The sequence below is a fragment of the Chanos chanos genome, chromosome 10, assembly GCF_902362185.1.
Source record: "Chanos chanos chromosome 10, fChaCha1.1, whole genome shotgun sequence".
In the NCBI taxonomy this organism is placed as follows: Eukaryota; Metazoa; Chordata; class Actinopteri; order Gonorynchiformes; family Chanidae; genus Chanos; species Chanos chanos.
The window spans coordinates 28053136-28077736 of record NC_044504.1 but is presented as its reverse complement, the minus strand read 5'-3'; the positions used below and the strand labels follow the sequence as shown (position 1 = coordinate 28077736).

Genomic DNA, 24601 nt, shown 5'->3' with positions numbered 1-24601 from the left:
TGGATATAGTTCAGCATTCAGTGACCTTGGCATGGAGAGAGAGAGAGAGAGAGAGAGAGAGAAAGAGGCAGGGAATAAAAGAGATCCCAAGGCAATGAAGGACTTATGTTAAGCAGAACGGCTAAAAGAAAATGGCTGCTTAATAAGGTAAGCCAATTAAGATGCTGAACGAGATCAATGTGGTGTGAATGAGAAATTTCTTCAGTTTTGGGGTCTTAAAAAGTCAATGGAAAAAGCTAGTCACTGAATGCCATGAAAGAAAATAAACAACAACAAAAACAGATTTAGGAAAAAAAACATTGACTGCTCTAATTTGGTTAGCATTGCTGAAAGCTTTAGGGACCCATCTATCATCTGTTAGGGGAAATAATATCCACCGTCAGCTAAAATCCACCAACATATTAATAAAACATATTTGAACTTAGGTTTTAAGTAACACAACGAGAGAGTGAGAAACTGGTGGGCAAAAGGAAACAAGAGGCAAAGACTACAGCAGGACATTTGTGAGAGAGGAGAGAGTGAGAGAGAGAGTGAGAGAGAGAGAAAGAGAAAGAGGGAGAGAATGAGAGAATGAGAGAGAGAGAGAGAAACGGAGAGAGAAAGAGCAAGAGACGCAGAGGGGAAAAGAAAAAAAAAAAGGAAATTCAGAGAGAGAAAGAGGGTGAGGGAGGGAGCGATTGTCCAAGCCGGGGATGTTGAGGAAGAATGGAGGACTGTCACGCTTTGTTTTTCTGCCTGTTGCCTCTGAATGCCACTAATTAGTTAGCCTGGCAGGAGGAGCTTTGGAGAGGACGGGTAAGGGACTCTGCCCCCCTGCCGGGCTAAGGGCACAGAGGGCCAGCAATGGGCTGGGAGAGGGAGAGGAGGTTAGAGAAAGAGAGAGAGAGAGAATGAGAGACAGAGAAAAAGAGAGAGAGAGGGACACCAGCAGATACATTGTATGAGAGACAGACAAAAGTAAAAGAGAGAGTAATGAGGGTAGAGGAGGGAGTGAACACAGGGAGGACAACAGAGCTTCAATAGAAGAAAACGAGGAGGGGCTTTTTTTCCGAGAAACAGACAGTGGCAAAAACTCATGCCAAAGAAGATAGGTAGGAATGACAGCAAAAGCAGAACAGAAAGATTGAGTGGAACAGGTCAGCTGTCTCTCCTTGCAAAAAAAAAAAAAGAGATTGAAATCAGTATAGTTAGCAGCAAATCAAACTATGTGGCAAAAAAGAGGAACCTAAAGTGCAAAAAATTACATCAATTAGTTCAGTTGTTGTGCTCTCTCAGATCTGGAAATATACGTTTGTTAATCCTTAATTGCTACTCCCTATTTATAATGTATGAAGATATGCATGAAAAAATGATTTTTGGGTCACTTCTTAACAATATCTGAAAATTAAATTTAGTGTACAGCTAATCACATCCCTATAAGATCCTATGGATCTGCCAGATACAGTGAATAATTGGAACAGAAAGCACTATCGTGGATGTTATTTTACTTAACTGTTTCTCAGAAATCACAGAGAAATGCAAAGGTGACATTTAACAAATGTCTCATTAGGTCATAATTAGGCAAAAGGCCGCATATATTACACCTACAGTGTAAAATGCTGTTAAGTACATGTGCAAATCAGCTGGGAACTGAGTCGCTGATGACAAAAGCGAAAGTGAAAAATAGAGAGAGAAACTGAAGCACAAACACACACCTTCTCACAGATGTCTTTGCTATAGTGACCAAGGAGTGGGCCCTATATGACAGATGATAAGGAGCAGAGACACATTCAGCATTGTGACGACGTGCCGAACATGCCTCTCTGTGTGTGTGTGTGTGATGGTGATGAGGTGTTTGTTCTGTACAGTGTTAGAATCATGGTGGAGAAGGCTGTGGGAGTGTGCTTGTGGGGATTAACAGACGCTCTGTGTGTGTGTGTGTGTGTGTGTGTGTGTGTGTGTGTGTGTGTGTGTGTACGTGTGTGTGTGTGTGTGTACGTGTGTGTGTGTGTGTGTGTTTTGTGTGTAAAACCTACCTGCTGAAGGTCAGCCAGAGAGTAGAGGTGAACATGTTGCAGTAGGTATTCCCTTGGGAAAATTCTGTGAAGAGGAAGAGCAGGTCACAGAGTCACACACAGTCACAGACACTATCCTCACATTAAACAAAATCACTTCTATTCCTCCTTGTGTCCTCTCTATGCTTACCTAACTGACGTGCTAAAATCGTGACTTACCGGGGCTTTGTATCAAGCAAACATTTTGTCAACATCTTGTTAGACTAAACTCTAGACTAAAATGGCTCACCTAATTAGTTACAAATAGTTCACAGAAACAGATATCAAGCTATGAATCCATGTGGGTGCAATTACATACATACAAATTGGCACCCATATCCATATGAGTCCACATACAATACCCCAGCTCATCTCAAAAGTCCTGTCTCGCCATACTGACCACGTAACCACAGCAACATGGTCCTACATTGCTCAGAAATAGGGGTTAATTCAATTGAATTGGGATACGCCTGCAAAATTGGCATTTAAAAGCACTCTGCCTTATTATGGATGAAGTGGGGCAGCTTTTTTTTCTTTCCCCGTCTGGCTTGCTATTATGGTGCTCTTCACCTCTCCCCTCCCATGAGTCTACTCTGCTTCCCGTGCTCTCTCCCTCCATCACCTGCCCACGCCAGATTGCATTACCGTTTAAGGGCCCACAGACTTTACCAGGGAAAGAGTGGATGCGCGTATGGAGAGAGCGAAAGGGTCCGCCACAGCAAGAGGCTGTGTGAACATGAGGGCAAGGCAAAAAAAAACAAAAAAAACCCAACAACAACAAAAAAAAGGCCAACTGACAGACACAAATGGAACGATGGGGAGTGAAGAGGGAGAGAGGCAGATTGGAGAGAAAGAGAGGGGACAGCAAAACAACGTTATGGGGTTGAAAAAGCGAGTGCCGCATTCATAGAGTTCAATTCAATTGATATCATGTGGATGGACCGATCTTTGTGCTGGTATATCATGTGGATGGACTGATCTTTGTGCTGGTATATCATGTGGATGGCCTGATCTTTGTGCTGGTATATCATGTGGATGGACCGATCTTTGTGCTGGTATATCATGTGGATGGACTGATCTTTGTGCTGGTTTATCACGTGGATGGACTGATCTTTGTGCTGGTATATCATGTGGATGGAGCGATCTTTGTGCTGGTATATCATGTGGATGGAGCGATCTTTGTGCTGGTATATCATGTAGATGGACTGATCTTTGTGCTGGTATATCATGTAGATGGACTGATCTTTGTGCTGGTATATCATGTGGATGGAGCGATCTTTGTGCTGGTATATCATGTTGAATGAAAAGAACAGATGAAGCACACGCTAAATCCTGACAAACACAGAGCAAGAGCCAATCTTTCCCTATAGAGCAACCAACGCACCTGTGGGATGTTCCATTGTATAGTCTTATGGTCATTAACAAGCAGCCATTCTCCACTGAGCAGCCATAATATACAAGTACGTCCTTATAATACATGGTTGTCTACTCGAACAGGCAATATTAGTCTCCTCATTACAACGAGAACTTGAATAATGGAATCAAATATGTACTGTGTGGTTTTCCTGTACTACTTTCATCTTCTCTCTGAATGTCTTCACCTCTCTACACTGCATAGTCTCTAAGCTGTGGACCACGACTATCATTAGTAGACATTAGGACTCATGTTACAGAGACAGAGACAGTTTGGCAGAAAATCACTTAAAAGAGACTGGGACGCCATTATGGAGAACAGTTGCTAATGACATGTGCTGGATGGGAAGGATAAGAACGGTATAGCCATGTAGACTGTTGGATAATTACTACTGGAGTACTGGGTAACACTCCACATCCATTACTGGAGTATTCTGAGCAAAATGGAAGGTAAAGGGAGTACATGGTTTGGCGTGTGATTCCGTGCGTGTTTGCGTCAAAAAAAAAGTGAGCTGTCAGGATGTGTGTGTGTGTGTGTGTGTACGTGTGCACATATGCAGGAGAATATATTTATGTGTGAGGCACGGATGAGATGCCGACTGGGGTTCAACCGCGAGGCTGTGAATTTCGAAGACGTGTGTGTCCACATGGGAGAAGTTCATAAAGTCACGCAGCACATCTGGGCCAGTGGGAGTGAAGACACCATTCACGACTCAACACAGGCCCTCATTAGGACCCAGTCTTCGTTACCACACCAATCTGACCCACAGCGAGGAGGCAGGAAGAGGGAGGCATGTTTATTTAGTTGAGGCTGAATTCACCCTTTCCTCTGTTTATGTCAGATTCAGCAGTCACAGGAGACAGACAGAAGTGCTGGGAGTAATATTAGGGTGATTAGCAGTGAAGAGCTCCAGTCATTAAAGTGTGTTTGGAGTTGAGATATGTCTAAAACAATGATTTATCATATTTTTTTACGAGATTTATGGAAAATTTATCTCAATTTCTAAAAGGCAACCGTACCATCCAGAGACCAAGTTTTGAATATGTGAATGTTCAAAGGAAGGATTCCAAATAGCACCCTAATGAGACAGCACTTCTTAAAACGAGTTTTTTTTTTGGTTTTTTTTTTTTAACGAACTGGGAGGCTGCTTCTTGTATTAATCTTTTAATTGATGACTTCATATGATCTCCGTCAGCTGCATTCAGAAATGCAAAGAAAGCTTTTAGAGGGAATTCCATCCAAAGACAAAGCAAAGCCGCTGGACACAAAACAAAGTCACAAAACCATTCAACTCTAGATCAGAAAGCCTAGCGAGATATTAGTGCACATCTTTAAAAAACTGATAAAGGAGAGAGATATTCCAGTGGCAAAATACCATGTGCTGTCACCTTATCTCCTCTAGCACATGATGACATCTCAACTTCATCCCCTTTTGCTGATTATGTCAGACTGTCTTATTCTGGATGCCTCAGTGTGAACACACACACACACACTCTTTTTTCTCTGCCCTTTCACACACTCACACACTTCTTGTCACCACACCATCACACTCACTCACTCACTCACTCACTCACAAACTCACTCACGAACTCACTCACACGCACGCACACACACACACACACACACACACACTCTCTCTCTCTCTCTGTTTCTCTCTCTCTCTCCCCCCATGGTAAATATACTTTTCTATGTTGAAGTGTTTGCCGTGGTGGTAACCTATAGATATGGCAAACAGACTTGCCCTGACTGCTAGGGCTGTTATCAGTGGGTCAGTGGAAGGAGGCGTAGTGTACTCTGTGTATTACACACTCTGGGCCTGTCAACAGTGTTGACTCTCTTGGTGGGCAGATTTGTTGATGAATCCTCCCTACAACCACAGAAATCCTTTCTGAGGATTCACTGATTAAAAAAATAAATCAGCAGGAGCTGCAGAACAAGGTCTTCACTGAGTTTGTGTGTGACTACGTTAAGTAGGACAATTGTATGTATTCTGCAATTGTCTTAGGCACAATTAAGCGAATGAATAATAACTCTGTTTATACACTGGCCTGCTCACACATGCATGTCTGGCTTGCCTCTGAATTTATGAATGTGTACACGCATAAGTGTGTGAACAGGAACCTTGGCATGCACTGAAAACTTGTGTGTGTGTATTTTTATGGGTGTGTACCAGGCCTGCGTGTGGGTGCCCCTGCGGTCCAGGGAGGTGCATTAGATCAGGCATGACGGTGTGGGCTGTGACAGCTCTCTCCCCTCTCTTAGTGGTTCACTGTAAACACTCACGGGCGTCTTCAGGGCCACTGATGGGCGGTCCAGCCGCGCGATGGATGGTCGGGGTAATATTTTAGCGCCACTGGCCTCATCAATCGTCCACTGTTTGGAAATGTGGAGCATTAGCCGCTGCCGGCTAATAGCCTGGCCGTAAACACGGAGCTGAGTACTCTCTCTCTCTCTCTCTCTCTCTCATCGAGGTCGCTTCTGCTTCAGCCTCCGCCCCGTAAACACAGCGACTAGATAAAGCCACCGCCTGCTGGCCAGCTGCAAAAGCTCGCGAGCCAAAGGGCCACTGTAGCGAAGAGGACCTCTGACAGTTACTCGACCCCACCGCCTGCGCACACACCCCCCCCCGAATCATCACACTCCTGTCTGTACTTCAAACAGCTGCTCCAACCACACGTCACACCAGAAAACTTCAAAAGAGCAGGTATATTTAAAAGGGGACTAAACCATTCAATATGGGTCAGACTCAAACAACCCGCAGAGCAAAGGGAAGGGAACCGGTAAACTGTATGAGTAACTCATCAATAAATAAAAGAATGATTCCAGATGAAACACAGCTCAATGGTGCTATTCAGAAAAGAAGTGTCTTCATTTTCTGTATCTGAGAGAACATTCATATAATGGCGTCATATAAACACAGAAAACATCAAAGATGCAAGAAAACAATGACAGCATCACAGACTTACTTTTACAGTATTATGTGGAACATTTGTCTAATTTGTGAAAATAAACATGGGGACCAAATATGAGAAATATTCATTCAAACCACTTCCCCCCCCAAATGTTACGCAGTCAGCCACAACATTTCAAGAAAGGTGTTGGCAGCACACAATGGGATTTGAGGAAAAGCTGGACATTTCACCGTATTTTTCTCTCTATTTGAGCTAACCAACAGGTCTTATGTCTCTTAATGACACATCCGCTAGCATTTTCCTCTAAAAAACAAAAAAAAGGGGAGAATTGTCTTGGCTTCGCTGTTCCTTTCATTTCATCTCTGAAAATGACAGCGTAACCATCAGCGTGTAGCTTCGCGAAAGCTTTGTGTCTAAGGGAGTAAATGGGAGAGAGGCTGTAGCCACACGGACTGCTCACATGAGAATGACCCTGCTGAGGGCACGAAGAATCAGTCTGTAAGACAGGCCTTTTAGTGAGGACCCCCTCACATAAACACGGTCCCCTCACATACCAACTCCAACCTGAGCCTCAGCAAGCCAGTCAGGATGAGTCTTTGCAACCCTTGTCAGTCCACCCCCCAACCCCACCCCCCTGTTTTCTTGCATGCTTCTGGTAAACACACTATCACTCTTTCCATCTGCCATCTGCTAATAATATAAGGGACGTCTACCACGGGATAATAAGCATTTCTTAGAACTCATGAGCAGCACTACATTTTAGAAAATACAAATTGCATGATGTCAAAGCAGCCTCTGTTATTATTTCATGCTACGGGACGACTCTGGGAACCACTCAAACTTTACAAAACTTTCACTCTGTCTATTTCAACTCCATGTTCCCCTTTCCCTGCTCCCCGTGTTCATCCGCGGCGCCACTCACCGGCGTCGGAGGTCTTCGGCCACGGTGGCACGGCAGTTGAAGAGGTAGGCTCTGAGTGACTGGAGCTGCTGCCGCAGTTTGAGCACCGCGGCTAAAGCCTCACAGTGCTCATACAAACACATGTTCAGCTGCTGGATGTCCAACAGGGGCTCCTCATACACAAACTCCAGGAACTCCTTCGCCTGCTTTGACACCTAAAATCGGAGGACGGTGCCAGAAAATAGGATTGATCATCTAAAGGCTACAGGACGTCAGGAGTGCAAACGTGTCAAAGCACGCGCGTATTTCAATTTGTATAGCACATAAAGGATGTAAAGCACATAACTCTTCTCCTCCTTTATACCGAGATCTGTGTGTCACAGTCCCACTTCTTTCATAGTCTTATTTAACCTACAGTTCAAACTTGATAGATGCATCTTTCAGCATGTTATTGTAAAGGGCTCTTTAAAACCTTTTTAAACATGATTCACTCGGGGGGCATTTTCATGAGATTGTTTGGGGGTGTATTCCGCATGTATGGAGAGTGTGGCTCGAGCCTGCCTGAGCAAACACACCTTATGTTTGTTTGTGTCCCAGTTGTGCAGTAGGCGAGCGGGGATCAGAAAGAGGTTGTCCTGGTGGCAGTTCTGGCAGTAGTACCAACCGCTGTAACAGCACACCTTTGCCTTGCCGCGCGACAAACCGATTGGCCTTTGACAACCTGGAGGGGGGAAAAAAAAAAGAGTGGTCTGAATGAGCAGGTCTCAAACACACACAAACACAAACAAACAAACAACCAAACATACACCCCTAGACTCCAACGACGAGGCCTCAGGTAAGAGATAAAGTCATCTCATTACCTGTTGCAACACTGCTCTCAATGAGAGGGGCACTGCTCACTTAATCTGTGGATGAAGGTGTGCCCTCATTGGAGTAGCTAATGATTGGTTGAGGATGACTGCCAGTTAACAGACTAATGACTGTTGAGTTAATATGTCCAGGTTTACAATACTGCTTTTCGACCCTTGTCCCACTGACATAGATTACGTGGTGGATGTGAGGGCTATGCGCCCACCAATACCAATAAACCATTTACTTGATCCCATTAGTAACTGTGGACTATGATATCTTTCCTGGAGGCATCTTAACTGGAGCGATTTTTCTTATTATCTCTCTCGTTGCTCTTCATATACTCTGCTAATTTGATTGGTAAACAAAGAGTAGTGGCCACACACATACATGGGGTACAGTGCAACGTGCAGGCAAAACTTCACAGGAACACTCTGGTACCGTCTGATGGAGCTGTACATAGGCACTGTATTTCTAGTGTGGATATCAAAAAATAACAGCCAGCCAACAAGTCAGTATGTGTGAACAAACGTAAAAAATTGTATTCTCACCCTATTGCCTAACACTTTTATTCACGTTAATCTATCACCAGCTCAGAAATTTCCAAATTGATTTACGTAATGATACGTATGGCATTATAGGCATGTATTTTTATGTGGGTAGCAGCATCAACTTTACAACAATGTTATCATTTTATGCTGTGTGACTGGGACCTCATTATTAATCGGGTTATAATGAGTTGGCTTTTCAGTCTGCCAGCTGCCAGTCACCTGGGTAACAAACACAGCAGTTGGGAACTGCAGATAAAGGCTCTTCAGTCTTGTCAAATGCTTCTACACCAATATAGTCATTACGTATTATGATCAAATGCACGTCGATGGTTGTGTATTTCGTTTTGTTTTTGAAAGGTTTCTTAAGTTGTGCATTTATCCTTCGGCTCATTACCTGAGAGGCCCTTCAAATCGTGTGTTAGTACACACACACTTTAGGAGTTAGGCCTACTCCCTTCAAACATATGTGAGTCTCTAGAGGATTTCAGAGATAGACTACCCAGAGATAAACAGTGCTTTAATCTATTCAATCACTTCACTGAATAGACAGGTTAAAAGGCATTATTACCTGTCTAGCCACAACAGTTGGAACTTCAATACCAAACTGTGTCAAACAGGCAAAACACAGAGATCCTACACCCCCGTTCTGTACACGCGATATCTCGTCAAAGTGCTTTGCTTTGTCTCGCACTGTTCTTTATTGTGTTGGTTTTCTCCGAACGCTTGGGGCCCACGAGTGAGGAACGTGTCCCCAAGGAACCAAAACAGGTGACCGTGAGCATGGCAGGTGTTTCTTATCTGAGCCATCTGTGAGGACCAAGCAAGGAACAATGTGGTGGAATAAAGGGAAGGGAAAATAAAAGGAACAGAGAGAGAAGGCACGTAGACGGATGCGGACTTGCACAGTCTTCTCAGTGGAGCGTGGCGTCTCCCTACTTCACAAGTGGTGGAAGAGAGGTGAAAAGAGATGGGAGGTGGGATAGAGACAGCAAAAACAAGAGCCAGAAAACACTGTCTCCAAAGACGGAGGCTGAGCGCTATCTGGAACCAAGATCTGTACGAGGAGGAGCCACAGAACAAAAAAAAAAAAAAACACAAGTCACTGATTGCGGCGGGAGTCAGTGTGTGCTGTAGGTCTGCTTTTGATGCATTGTTAGACAGGAAAAAGAAAAAGGAAATGGAGGAAGACAGGGTATTTTAAGATTAAATCCCGGCTGAAAATAGATCCACTGTGGGGCTGTAAAAAGCTCTTCGAAGTCATTGAGAATTTTTTTCCGTTGCAGTTGTTGATTTATGATAAATATTTATGTTCTCAGGAATATAAGAGAAAGATTTTTTTTTTCTTGCATCAAATTCCTTTACATCAGAATGAATGAAACCGAAAAACTGAAACCTTACTCATTTGACGATGTGGTATCCTATACTAATATGGATTTGCATGAAACATATATCAGATACTCAGACAGATGTTCCACATAATTTTGTCTATCATGAAACTAAATAAAACTGTCACTACAAATCACAATGTTCCTCATGGAACAAACAGAGGCAATGCTAATAGAAATGCCCCCTAAAATGAAAATATGTTGTTTTGTGGATTTTTGGTCATATCACTCAGCCCTCATTCAGATCATGTAAGGAAGTTCTCAAATATCCCTTGTCTTAAGTGCTATCCGAATTAGTGAAACTAAAAGCTAGAGGTGCATTCATGTGATGACTACTTAATTATCCACTGGAAAAGGCCAGAACGGGGAAAGTACCCGAACAGGACACAACTGCCCATGGGTGTATTTTGCCTTGTACACAATTATTCTGGATTTTATTGGTTTTACAGATACGTAGTCAGTTTGACTTATGGAAGATCCAGTTTATAAGCAGATGGTATTTATGACCATTCTCCAAACATTCCATGAAAATTAGAACAGGCAATAAAGAAAAGTTCTAGAAGAACTGGAATTTCTACCTCTAAAAACACTCTTTCTACACGAGGAACCACCACTCCCATCCTTCTCCAATCCAATACGTAATGAGCTGTTCCAGTTGAGGTTAAAGCCCTAGCATCATGCACTGTTCACTGCAGCCAATGTTAACTTGAGGTTTTCAGGGGCAGGGACCCCAGACTATAAAAAGGCAGAACTAGTGCTTCCCCCCTCATTCACTGATCGGTTCTTGATACTTGACCTGAACCACAGACCGCACGGTACGGTGTCGTGGGTCCGGGCTGCCCTGTAATCAACATACATGCACAGCGCAAGCCCACAGATACCGCTCCAAATCCAAAAATAAGACATTTAAACTACCCCAGCACCCTGCATGGCTCTATACCCATTTGCTGGAGTGAATAAAGACATTAGCCATTTAAAAATAACCAAAATCACAAAAAATGTTTTGACACAGCACATTACATTCTAATCTTTCACAAGACCTCTTTGACATACTACTGGAACAGATGAAAGGAGAGTGGCGCTAAACACTCTGTTGCATTTGGCTGGAGAATGAAGACTCATTGAATTCTAGTAGTCTTCTTCCAAACCTAAGTATCATACACAGGTCCAGGAGCACCTGTGAAAACAGTGGGGTTAGTATTTAAAGGCAGGGATGTGTCTCATAGTGCTGAGGTGGACCAAGCAAGCTCAAGGGAGCTATCAAAAAGACCCTCTTAGCCTAAAGGTCCAGGGCAGTCCTCTTTGGCAAGGGACCACAAGAGTCTCTGAGGAATAGCCAGAGACCATGTCACTTCTGGGAAGGAGCTGGATTCTCAAAGACCACAGCTTCTATGTTTTGCGGATTTATGGTCACTGGCAACAAAAAGACAGCCTTACACATTCCCCTATACACATAAACAAACCTACACTGCAGTGTGAGTTTCTGTATCAACACCGGCGACATCAGAAAACCACGTCTTGTTTGCGTGAGGTGAGATCAGGATGTCCCTGAAAATCAGATCAAACTGGGCATACCCGACAATGAAATTTTCACATAATCAGCCCAGTGAGACCAAAGGCAAGCAGAGGTACTCACAGGCTCTTCACAAACCAGCCAGGGCAAACCCAGGACTGTGGGAAAGGCGAGACACTGCACAGAAAAACCAAGCATTTGATGTATTCACTGAAAAAGAAACATGCCACGGTCCAGCTCTTTCATTTCGAGCAGAACCCTCTAGCCCTTAAACAGCATCCATTTGTGGAGAAATGAAAGCTAAATCAAGTGCACTTTAAGGTGCCTCCAGTATAATTGCTTCAGGCAGAATAAGTGTGGCATGTCCCAGTAAAACTACGGTCCCACAGAGAGAAAGGGTCCCAAAGTGGATGGAGGTCCTGATCACCAACATTCAAATGTCCGGTTCCTTCTTGGACAGACACGAAGGGGGAGGGGATCTGCAGAAGCAGAGGAGCAAATCGAATAGGGTTCCTGCTTTGATGTCCCTCATTCAATGCAACGCCCACCTTGATCAAAAAAAACAAAACAAAACAACTTTGATGGGTGGGTCAGTGTATATGTAACGGAGGGATGCACTGCCTATCTTTTTGATGTAGGCTGGCTTCCCTCGGTCCTCCCCCATTTACTTCATATGACCTCGTCTCTCCTGCTTGCTCCCTCTCTATTGTACCCACGTACAGCTCTAACCTTCTCATTTGATCTAGAGTCCTTGTCCTCATCTACAGAGTCCTTCAACTGGGCTCTGGGCCACGTAAAAAAAAAAAAAAAACCTTTCCATGAAAGACCCGGGTTAGTCAAACTCTGAGATGTGTGCATTGTGTGTACCTGCGTTTGTGTTTTTGTGTGTATGAAAGGTGAGGTGACGTGGGAGGTCTCCAGCATTTCAGATGAATGGCATACATGTCACCGTCTCGTTATTCTGCCTGAGTAATAATCTGAATAAATATAGCTCATTAAATGCTGGTCAAAACAGTTTTGATGTTAAATCAACCATTGCGTATTGGAGAAGAGGTGACGGACTGCCTCACACATGCAAACACTCAATGGCTCAGCTGAACCTCAGAGACAGAATGCACTTCAGGAGATGTGTTATTTCACTGTATTTCATGATATCTCATAGACCTGTCAGAACTGCTCAATCCAAGCACACTGACACTTTATTGTTTTTGACAGGCAAAAAAATAATGAAGTGCCTTTATGTGACTACATACTCAAACAATGAATGAGCCGATGATGTGGACTTAAGATTTAGTACACACACATAGACTTGAAAACACGGTACAGTTTTCCTGACGAGAGAGTAGGATGGAGCCTGACTGAGTGCGGAGAGCTACGTCTTCCGTAGCCGCAAAGTTCATTCTTACATTGTGGCAAAATGTCCCATAAAATAATGACAAAGATCGACAGCGGTGAAAGGGGTACAAAGCTGATAAATAGCTGAAAGACTGCAACATTAATGAGGTGATCATTTCAACTATTTCAACTACCTCCACTAAAAGGAACAATATCTCCACCTACCCAACAAAGCTCTTCCAACTGCGGGTCTTTGTCCTTAGCATCAACCCTGCGAATGCCTGCACTCCCCTCTCTTTCATCTATACTCATGTCCCCACCATCACTGTCCATCTCTCTCTCCCTCTCTCTCTCTCTCTCGCTCTCTCTCTCTCTCTCTCTCATACACACACAGTCCTTCTCTCCCCTACAAATACTCCTGACAGCTCCTTGGAGGTCAGGAATATTTGTTTAGGGGAGAGTGTTTAAATTGTAATACAACAGCCTGACCCGCAGTCACTCTCGAAAGTGAGAGACAGGAATATGCACAAAACAAGTGCTGGCATCATCCCAAAGAAAGAGAGAGAATGAGAGAAATAAAGATATATATATATATATATATATATATATATATATATATATATATATATATATATACAGAGAGAGAGAGAGAGAGAGAGAGAGAGAGAGAGAGCGAAAGAAACAGTGGGAAAAATATGTTTAAGAGAAGTCAAAATGAAAAGATAGTCTGTGTAGTGGGGAGTGGATGTGGGGAGTGTGAGTGGATCAACCAGAGACAGAGACAGAGTGTAGTGAACATGGCTGACTGTATCCAGCTGTTCTGCTTTCTTTAGTCCAACATGTCTCATTCAAAAATCTCTTTTGGAAGCCCTAAATTAAACAATTAGCTTCCACACTGGCCATTACATGCAGGCCTCCTTTGATTCCAAAGGGAGATTCTTTTTTTTCCCTCTGCTTTTATATTTGCCAATTATCATCAGGTGCCTGCTCGCCCTGATCCACGCTTTCAAACCGCCTGCATTAAAGGCCGGTTGTGACAACCAAGAAGTAGGAAAAGAGCTTATTCATAGTCTTTTATTAGGTGAGAATTTCACACCATGGGGAAGCGGAATTGAATAAAAGAGAGAGAGAGAGAGAGAGAGAGAGACAGAGAAAGAGAGAGAGAGAGAGAGAGACAGAGAGAGAGAGCACCAATTCAGGACATCAACTTAAGATCTTCAAGAGTGGACTGAAAAATGCTGTAATATGCTGTGTAAAAATCTTGCAATACCTCTAAAGCACAAAATTACTTGTGGGATTTCTTAAAACCAGCTTGGGCGGTGCTCAGGAAAATCAGTGGACAAATGGCTAAATAATAAACGGCCAAATTACCAGGATTATTGCAGTCCATGACACCTTTTAAAATGTCCACCCTGTTCAATTTACAGCTCAGACCACAAATTAATTAAATGGTGGTATTTTCTCAGGTTCATCTATTCATCATATTTTACCCCCAGATATTAGGTAAAGATAAAATATACTGACACATTTAAACATTGTAAAAAACATGTAAAGATAAAATATACTTCAAAGACAACATACAGCTGACAGTCCAAAAATGTTAACAATCATAAAAAAAGCTGGCAGACCAGAAACTTCCATCAAAAATTAGGATTCTCTATGCAAAAGATTTAAAAAATTGGAATTGTTGCCAAACCGTTGTCTGTGCTCCTCTGTCAGTAAGACATCAGTAAGAGCAGTACAGTCTTCAAAGCATGTCTAGTCACTTGACAAATGGCTTGAGGTTATGGTGTCACAATGGTGACTCAGTTTAGATTTGCTCAGTTTGGTGCTCTGTGTAAGATGCTGCCTTGATCACTCTGAAGAATAACCAAAGGACCCAATGGCTGCATTAAGAAAGGTCAAAGCTGGCTTAAGTTCACATGTGATGATAATCAACAATTCTGGTTGGTACAGTAAAGTGGAAAGAAGGAACCAATTACTCAGAAAAGCCACAGTGCATCCTGTTTGAGGCATACAACCATACATTCAGGAGCTGTTGTAACCATATGGAACAAACTTTTGGTTTCACAAACTAAAATTAAAAGTTCTGTCTAGATACATGGCATTGCATATGACGTAAGCCCAACACAGCACATCAAGAAAAATACATCATTCTTAGCATGTAACACAGTGACAGAGACCTATATGGTTGTGATAGTTCTTGTCAGCGTTTTTAGCTATAGCCCTCACACTGTGAGGAGTATGATGTTCAGATAACGGGCGGGGGAAACGCTGAAACATAGCCGACGCCTATCTCATGCACCATCTACAAAATGTGAAGATATTCAAAGGGCTGAAAATGTTTAACAGGGGTGAATACACATACCTGTTTAAAGCTGTGAAAAATACAGAGGTAAACATTTTCCCTGGTATCACAAAGCGATAAATGTGGGACCACCACGAGGCCACAGGGACAACACCTGACCCTAGACACCTTGATCCCCTGTCATCTCTCAGTGTCCTTTTGAAGCCTGCCACCACGAAGATATCTAGAACCAACTAGGCAAGCAGGCTCAGGACGAGAGGGAAACGCAAGTAAGCGATGTGTGGAGCAAAAGCAGGGGGGTCTGAGTCCAGACTCTAAAATCATAGGCTACTGGTGCTAGTTCCCCACTAGTATCATAGGAACAGGTTCTGCTTTGTTGAAGTTGATCTCTGTTCACCTGGGTGAAGGGCCGAGGCAGGATGTTTCTCTGAAAACAGTGTGAAACATCTCTAAAGAGCTTCATGAATCCTGGTCTCATTTGAATGAAGTGTCTAAAAGTAAGAGTACTGATCTAGGACCAGCTCCAATTCATCCACGTAATTCTATTTGTTCGGTTTACCAAACGTGAAACATGAATAGCTCAGCGCTCTTACTATTAGACATTTGATACACAAAATTTGGCAGCATGAGTTCAAGTCACTCTGTCCACTAAAAGTCTCTTCAGAGCACCACAGATCAAAATGCGACGTGAGAATTTGTTTAGCATCATTGGAATGTAGACATAGGCAATGTCCCAGGCAAGGCAACCTGTTGCCATTAGACCTTTGACTAATGTGAGATAAGTCCAAGTCATTCATTCACTAAAAGGATAATTTATGTCAACCTAAATCAACCATAAGTCCATGACCCCATGTAGAATGAGTAACAGAGCCAAGACTGATCTAAAAAAGTGTAATTAGACACTGGATTAGCAGGTGAGATTTCCACATATAACAGACTGCAGGCTCCATTAGTCTTCAACTGGTGTAAGATTAGCACTAATCTGTTTGCTTCTTGTTGCCACTTGCTTGGCCAGGCAATTAGCCTTATAAATAAGATGCTAGAAAGAGCCATTAATGCAGATAAAGTCTTTACCTTTGTGCTCTTTATGAGAGATAATTAGAGACAACTCTCCAAAGGGGCTCTTCATTTAAAGAGGGTCACCGTTTAAGAGTAAACTCTGCCACGGCATGTAATGTTTCAGATTTGTGGGCATGACAGTATGTTTCAGTTCCGTTTCTCAAAACTGAGTTATATCAGGCCAAATTTTACAATATTTAACCCTGGAACTGATGCAAGACAAGAAGTCCTAGTGCACCACGCTATTTTGGCATGTTATGCAAAGACATAATGTGACAGCCTATGACACCACACTGTTTGTTTAGATGTTTTTTTAAGGATGCTTAGAACAACAAACTCAACAAACCGGTGCAGTAATACTGCATCATTCTGGAGAAAAGTGTGAACACATGATCTGTGTTGTCACTCCGTCCTACTAAGACACCAGTAAAGGATAAATGAAAATGATAAAACTGCTTATGAGGTTTTTACCAATAACTAACACCAGCCTATCTGACTGATATGGGTCATTAAAAAGCGAAACAAATAAACAAACAAATAAATAAAAAAAAAAAAGGGAAAGATAAATAGAAAAAGGGGTCTTCACCTGCACACCTGAAGCTCTGGGCAGTCAGACCCTTCTCCACGGCCAGGCAGGTGAGGATACTGAGGAAACTGGTGGTGACTGACTGCCGCTTGGCCTTCTGGGCCTCCCTGTGCCTGTGCTCTCGGCATGGTCTGCTCCTCATTAGCACGGCAGGAGGCCCGTTCTCCCCACCCTGGGGCCTCTGAACCGCTACAGCTGTGCGCAGAGCCTCCACCCAGTCCTGGGCCTTAGGTTCGCTCTCTGCCCGCAGACGTAACACCTCATCAGGGAAGACAGCTTGGAAACGTGCACAGGCATCCCCCTCAGCCTCGTCGCGCTGCACGGCTAGGCAGGACGCCAGGACATAGCGAAGGACAGGTTCAGACACCGGGCCCCGGCCCTCGGTCGGGAATGCCCTTAGTTCAGTGCGGCTTAGCACGAACGTGAACGCGCGCCAGTTGTTAAGGTCGCTCAGCTGATGGAGCAGGCCGACTTTCAGCACGTCGGTGCAGTGTTGGGTGAACAGCGGCAGGGCTGTGGGTCTGACCGGCGGACGGGACGGAGGCACAGAGGCGGCGTCCGGGTCTGGCTCACGGGGGCTTGGCGCAGCGGCGTTGGGAGGCGGCTCTCCTTGCTGATGGGCCGGACGAACAGCCAACACTCGCTCCCACAGGAGACGTCGCCACTCTAGCGCCTCCCACTGGCACGGAGCACGCAACTGCAACCGAGTGCTATTGAAAAAGAGGGCCTGCAACACGCGGCCATCCTGGGGTTGTGGGGGAGACACCCCCTGGCAGTGCGAGAGAGAGAGGGCAGTACAAAGCTGTCGGTTGCCACTGCTGTCCAAGCTGTAGAGGCGCAACTCGCAGGGCGTGAGCTCCACGTGGCAGGTGCTCCAGCGGCCCCACGGACCCTCTCTCTGTTCCAGGATGCCATGCTTCACCAGACTGGGGCTGCTTACCTTGTGTCCTGTAAAAGAAGAATTAAAAAAAAGAGACGTCGGTACATTCAAAGCATGATCTGACAGCAGGCCTTTCAGATGTAAGGTCCTTGAACAAGCAGTGACCAATGTGGAGAAATCCAGAACAGAGCTTTTTCTTCTTTCTATCATACCACAAGAGACAAATCTGAATGTTTTCTGCATTAAATAATTAGAGTGCTTTTAGAGCAGATGTCTGTGAATCTCTCCAGAGCATGGTAAAACAAGGCAATTGCATGCTGTTTTATTGTGATATTATGACACTATAAAGAAGCAGACTCTGACTTTCTGGAGACTTCTTCAGGCCGTACTGCTGAGCCAGCTATTTTACTTTTGTTCCTCCAGAAATGTAATTATTTTGAAATGACCCTCAATGGGAAGTCAGCCTCTGATATGACTTTCAACAGGGAGGACATTTATCTGAACTAAACACAGATGTTCAGATTGAACATGACTAGCGATATTATGGTACGTGATACCCGCCCATTCAGCCCCTCTAAAACGTCCCCTTTTGCGACCTCAGCAGGAAGAAACATCATTGTTTGTGAGGCTGCTGTGCAAACATAATGACTGGGAGCCAGTGCTAATCTGTGCCACTCCTTTTCAGCCCTTCCTTTCTCTGTCCATTTCTTTTACACACTCCCTCCTTTATCTCCTTTCCTCCAGTTCATCCACAACACTTCTCATCCCTACACTTCCTCTGTAACGGCTAGTTTTCCACTTGAGATCTGCTGGTTCCGTGAGGCCGTCGAGCGATGTGCTGTTGACTCCGAGGTGGCTGCCAAGGATGAATGGCATTCTACGTAAACGCAAACACCCTGAGAGCCAGCCCTGTTTTCTTAAGTTTTTATCTGTAGCCTTCTGGTCCGATACATGACCTTTTCTGCCCTCTTTTAAAAAAAATACCGTCGGAAAACCTCACCATCCCAATGAAAAAAAGGGGTCACTCTGGGTTAGGCTAATGTGGGACAGTTGAGGGCGCAGATGCCAGGAACGGTGCTGTGCTTTTGCCTTGAGGAACCCTCACTGGTTGGGGAGGGGAGGGTTCCCTTGGCTCCTCTTTCCTAAAAAGCTTCAAAGGACTGTTTCAGCACATAGCTATGGAGAGGGTCACTTTTCATTTCACGCAAGACAGGAACCCAAGTGTGCTGACATGACTCAATTAGTGAGTTGGGGCTGTGCTAGCTGACCTGCCGTGCCCGCACCTCAGCCAAACCTGCTGTCTGCAAGCTGCCGTTGGTGCCACGTGAGTAACAGATGCCAGGACGCACCAGGACACATCACATTTTCACCTAACACCGCCTTCACATCAAAGGGCCAGCCAGTCAGTAATAATGGCTCAAAAGTGCTGTAGGGCCAGACTTGAGTGCAAGTGACATCAGGAGGTAGGAGTAACAAGCCGACGTACCGCAATAAGTCAGCCACTGAGTCAGCCCTGGATTATTAATAAGGTGGGTCCAAGGGATCCCGGCATAACAGAACCCAGCGTAATTGTTTTAACAAGCATTTATTAGCACTGCGGGGCTTGGAGTAAATCGATCATCAATCACCATCCATAACAAGAACGAATGAGAAAACGGTTATTTGTGCTCACATGTAAAACACTGCTGAGACCAATAAACATGCAAATGAGCAGACGTAGCCAGTTGTTATTCTTTCTGCGGTGCGCAGTTGCTGTGTTAGAGGGCTGCTAGATCACAATTACGGACTAGCTTTGTTCAATTACACCTCTGCCACATTATCTGACGTGAAACAGACTTAAACGCCTATCTAACTAACAAAGACCTAAACAGCTATGGAAAAACCTGCAATCAAAACTGACATTCTGTTAAAACCACCAACACAAAAAAGTAAGTGCACCTAAACTTTGAAATATCAAGTTCTATAAGAGATCTAATCAAACTAAGAGAATAGCCTTTCAATGACAGGCTTATAAAAACCATCTCCAAGACCAGAGTGTAATTTTCAGGCTTTGTGTAATTGGGGGAAAAAATGTAAATGAAATGCAAATGAAATGTAAGTTGCCAGAACCTAAAAGACAGGTTAAAACAGAGATAATAATAGAGCCAGTGGGCTGCCATTCAGTAAAGTCAAGGTCAATAGCAACAGAGTGAGGCACATTTCACTTTCACTTTCAGAGCATTTTAATAAAAAGGGTCTCTGTATAAAATTGCCTGAGATTACAAGTCATTTATTTCTGCTGGAGATCATTCAAAATGAATTTACACTTAAGTATTATCTTCCAGTGGCTCGTCACACTATTTTTTTCCACATTAAAACCCATTTGCAGCAATAGCTGACCTTACTGTCTGTCAGACATGACTCAAAAACAAATACTATGTATACACTGTAGGCCCGTATAAAAAAAATCAAGGGGGTTTTAATATAGATCTGAATTCAGTATTCAGTCTATCATATTTTGTACCTGGAGCAGGGTAGGTAAGGTGATCATGATAAATATTTTGGTACAGTGAAAATAAGGATAACCCAAAAAATGGAGGTAACAGATGCCTCAGAAAACTATGTAGGCCTAATAAAGTTAATTAATGTTTCAGTGAAGTGTAACTTAAAGAATTGGGTTGTTCAGCTCTCAGCTGTGGGATTTCAGGAGTCGACTTCAACTTGTCAAAGCTCACGTTGTTAAAAGACACGTTGGCAGTAAGAAATGAAAGCCCGCTATTTGCTTAATTGATTTTAATAAACCGTTCAAACAGTTCAAACACTGTCAAATTAAGTATGTGTACAGTTTTAGGATGTAGAGATTTTTTAGCAGTGTCCAGTAATAAACATATCCATCATCATTACAACCTGAAACAAGCAGGGGCTGTAGGCCAAAGTAATGAAATATAGAAATGTCAACCGTGCTCTGGCTCTGAGCTGTGAGTCACAAGGGAAGGGGAGGGAACAGAACCTTGCTAATTAAGCTACTCCAATTGCTTCTTATGGCATTCGGCACAGTCCAACTATAGGGATTCTGCTTCAATTAATATCAGTGACATCAACCACAAGCTGTGAAAATGACAAGACCATCAGGTGTGCCTTAATGGAGCATTTGGTATTTAGAGAGAATCACTACAAGCAAATATTTTCTCCTGCTGGGATGTAACTAAATTTATATTGAACAACAACAACAAATAAAGGTATGAACCTGAGGATATTACTACCAGACCCTTGGCGGATGCTGCCCCTGTATTTCTTACTCCATCAAACAAAAAACCAATCACCAATCTTTTTACCCCTTTCATCTGTTATGAAAGGGGTAAAAAGAACTTCCTGCTATTGCCTAAGGCCTGTCCCCACCTTTCCTTTAGCTATCTAATGCTTTTTCAGTCATATGCTAATCCTCCTAGTATCAGGGGTAATTGAGACTCAGTCGTTTGCCACATTGTACCAATTTCGTCACAGAATTGCATTATCCTACAATTAACGTCCTTTGGCAAGGATCTCTTTCACATTTAGATTTCCCGCTTACCCAAACAAATGAATATAACAACTAACACAAACAAATTCACTACAAGCCCACTTCTACAATAAATAGTACAGAACTGCTGAGGCACCTACAACAATACCTCCTTCCAGAAAAAAATTATCCAAAATATCAATATATATATATCAATTGTTTCAGAGAAACAGTTGGTGAAACCAACAAGGACAACGAAGGTGTAGAAACAACAGGAGTGCAGAAAGAGGATTAACAGAGGTAGATGTGATGGGAGACAGACATCATAAGAGAGTGTGATAACTGGTGGGGAAGGGAATGGAGAGTTGAAATCAATAAAAGGATAGGCCCACTTATCCTTAGGCACTAAGTCTATCGTTATTAAACTCAGAGCCAATCAGAAGTATTTACAGATACCCATTATTAACTGAAACTAATGATAACAAAGTCCACAGGTCCTCCTTGAGAAACCAGTCAAGGCCTGTTGTCAACAATCTACCCATTCATAAGAGTTAAGAGTTAATCTGATAACGAAATCAAACTACAGCAGAACCCTTACCTTCTCTCTGGTCGTTCAGGACCATGTTCTTCAGCGTGTTCTTATCGATGGCTGGTAAACCATTATCCGTGTACGTACGATAGTTAACATCCGAGCGCGATCGGTTATGCCCCCGCTTAAAGCCGCCGTTCGACGTAGCGGTGGAGTTCGTCTCCTTGGTGTGAGCAGCCAGGTCATTGGTGGAGCGAGCCCTGCTCCTCTTACCATGCCTCAGGCCTAGTACACTTACTGAGGCTGTCTGATCAGCCCAAGCCAGGCTGTGAGGGGACACCTCAGGTTGTTCACCAGCAAGAAGTCCCCATACCCCACTAGAACTGAGCTTCCCCAGGGCAGACACCTCCTGAAGTTTGGGTGGTCTTCCCTGATTGGCGTCCAGGCAACGCAAATAGTCCTCTGTGGCCTCAAGGGCGGGACTGATATCCTCCACCTCCAACTGATCTACCATCTCCATCATCACAAGTCCAAGCAGAGGCCTTATCTTGCACTGCCAATGAGCACTGCTTACAGTGGGGTTGGCAGACTCACAACACAGAGCTTGTTGTGACACAGTTTAGCTTGATGATGCCTCTTGTGGTACAATCAAATCATTCAATAGCAAAAGAAGGGTGAGAAGATCTTCCCCATGATATGAGTACCCTGTATAAAGACAAAAAAAGCACATCACGTTTACAAGCAGGCACAATTTACAGCTTAACATATTTCACATCGCAACATGGGCGTAGTGGCCAAAATGAAAGGCCACAAATAAGAGGCTACCTCAAGCTCTCAGATAATCGTAGCATGCGTACCTAGGCAGAGGTTCTGGCTGGAAAGTAGCATTCCAAAACAGATCAGACGATAATCACACCTGGACAATAATGCAAATAATCACATTAACCCATCACATTATATTATGTGCATTAGAATTAGGTTGGTCCACTTCTTTATCCATCACAGATCAATACACCTTGGCTGTTTTCTAACGGCACAGTCCGACAGGTCTTCTTTAGTCACTACCTCAAATATCTCAAAATGAGCAGTGTCCCAAGCTGACTTCTCTTCATCCATCCTGGGCGGTGCTATGCTGTGCTCTAGCAGCATCCTCAGACAGAGCAGCGTGTCCCAGGGTGGAGTTCCCTCCGACCGCTCAGACCACTATTAAGTGTTCTTTTTTTTTTTTTTCCATCTCTCTCTTATAAGGGATGAAACCTCTTGCCGTTTTTCTGTTCCTTACCTTCCCTTCCCTGACAGGCCATTGATTTGTTCTGTCTTTGCTCGGGGTCTTTCACTTTCTTAAGGTCATGAATTATTTACAGAGCAGCATTACATCACTTCTGGCCAATGCCAGTACAGCATGCAGTCAGCATCCCATGGGCAGAGTACAGGAGGGGAGTTTACAGGCACAAGATGAGCACTGTTCTGAAATCTGCTGTGTCACCCCTTCATCCCTCATCAAGTGATGACTCTGCACCTGAAGGCTCAACAGGCTATGATATCAACCCTTCTCGTGCCGCTAAACAAATCATCAGAAATGTAAACATCAGCTCATAATACACCACCCAAACACAGATCTGTGACTTAAATAGGAGGCTGATCTGTGATCCAAGATACAATTTGATGTCAAATGACATCCTGTTGAAAAAAAAAAAAAGCATTAAGCAACAGGCAAGTTGGACAAAGGCATTCTGGCTGTCTGGCATTTGGATGTGTGTACCCTTTGTAAGCGCACAGTCCAGAGAAAAAGTACCCTTACCTCCTGCTGCAGACTGATCTGTGTAACTGAGCCCTTCACTGTATTTCTATTTATAGCCCTCCACCAATCACACAGAGCTACTGGAGCAACAGAGCTGTACACCTTGAAGTCTGTGTATGTGTGTGTATGTGTGTGTGTGTGTGTTTTTGTGTGTCGGAAGACTGCAAACAGCCCAGCGAGTGCCCATCTTTGACTGATCTTTGATCATGTAGATGCAATTGACTGCCAAAGGTCGTATAAACTCAAATTACTACAGCAAGCTTGCTTTGACATCAACCAGAGAATAAGCTTTTGACTGTGATAATTAATACAGAATACACATCCCAACACAGTATAGATTGTCTTAGAAACTCAAGGCTTCGTAGCTACAGAAAGTTGAAGCGGTAATGATGTTATCTTCGGATTAGTATTTTCTGAAGGGTACAGACGTATGCTATATCAAAGTGGCGTTGGATTTCTGAGTCTGGTGGAATACCATTGAATTACGTATAAAATACCAGATGTTCCAAATATGGATGTCTGACAGCTTTTCAAACGAAAAACCACGCCGAAGAAATAAAATAACTAACCACACTGACAGAGTTTACAAACACATTTAAAGCAGTCTGTATAACAATAATTGCATTTCTCATATTGAAACGTTTCTGACTGCAACGATTAGCAAGGCGAGCAACCACTGCCGCTTTCGAACTACACAGTCATGCATATGCATATTCCTGTATTACATCATTACTTAAGTTAATATCATATTATCATCACTGATCTGCTATGGGCAGACGTTCGTTCTGTTGCATGAAACGGTCAGATAGGACATATTAAGACGCAAGAGCTATGTGAGGATGTAAAACTGATGTAATTAATCAAACTACGTAAAAATTTCTAAAATATTTCTGGCTTTAAAGTGAGGTAACGGTCAACCACAGTCTTAAGATCCCTCAAAGAAGCTAACGCTAGCTGGCAAGCCAATACGTACATCCCTGTGCAATGTCATTCAGATGACACAGACAAAGATGACACGCAGCGGGTTTATTTTAATGCTGTCGTATTAAATGCGACGAGTAAATCGA

At 43.5% G+C, this 24601-nt stretch overlaps 1 protein-coding gene across 1 annotated transcript in view; it reads right to left on the bottom strand.

The window, feature by feature from the left end:
• plekhm3 (pleckstrin homology domain containing, family M, member 3) overlaps positions 1–22332 on the bottom strand; it is a 28195-nt gene extending 5863 nt beyond the window's left edge. The window contains exons 1-5 of the mRNA XM_030787130.1: positions 21803–22332; positions 16847–17794; positions 7836–7981; positions 7282–7475; positions 2016–2079 (exon numbers count right to left, since the gene is read on the bottom strand). Of these exons, the coding sequence (XP_030642990.1) occupies positions 2016–2079; positions 7282–7475; positions 7836–7981; positions 16847–17794; positions 21803–22256 (1806 nt within the window). The 5' untranslated portion in view covers positions 22257–22332. The remainder of the gene's footprint in view (positions 1–2015; positions 2080–7281; positions 7476–7835; positions 7982–16846; positions 17795–21802) is intronic.
• Positions 22333–24601: the final 2269 nt, after the last annotated feature.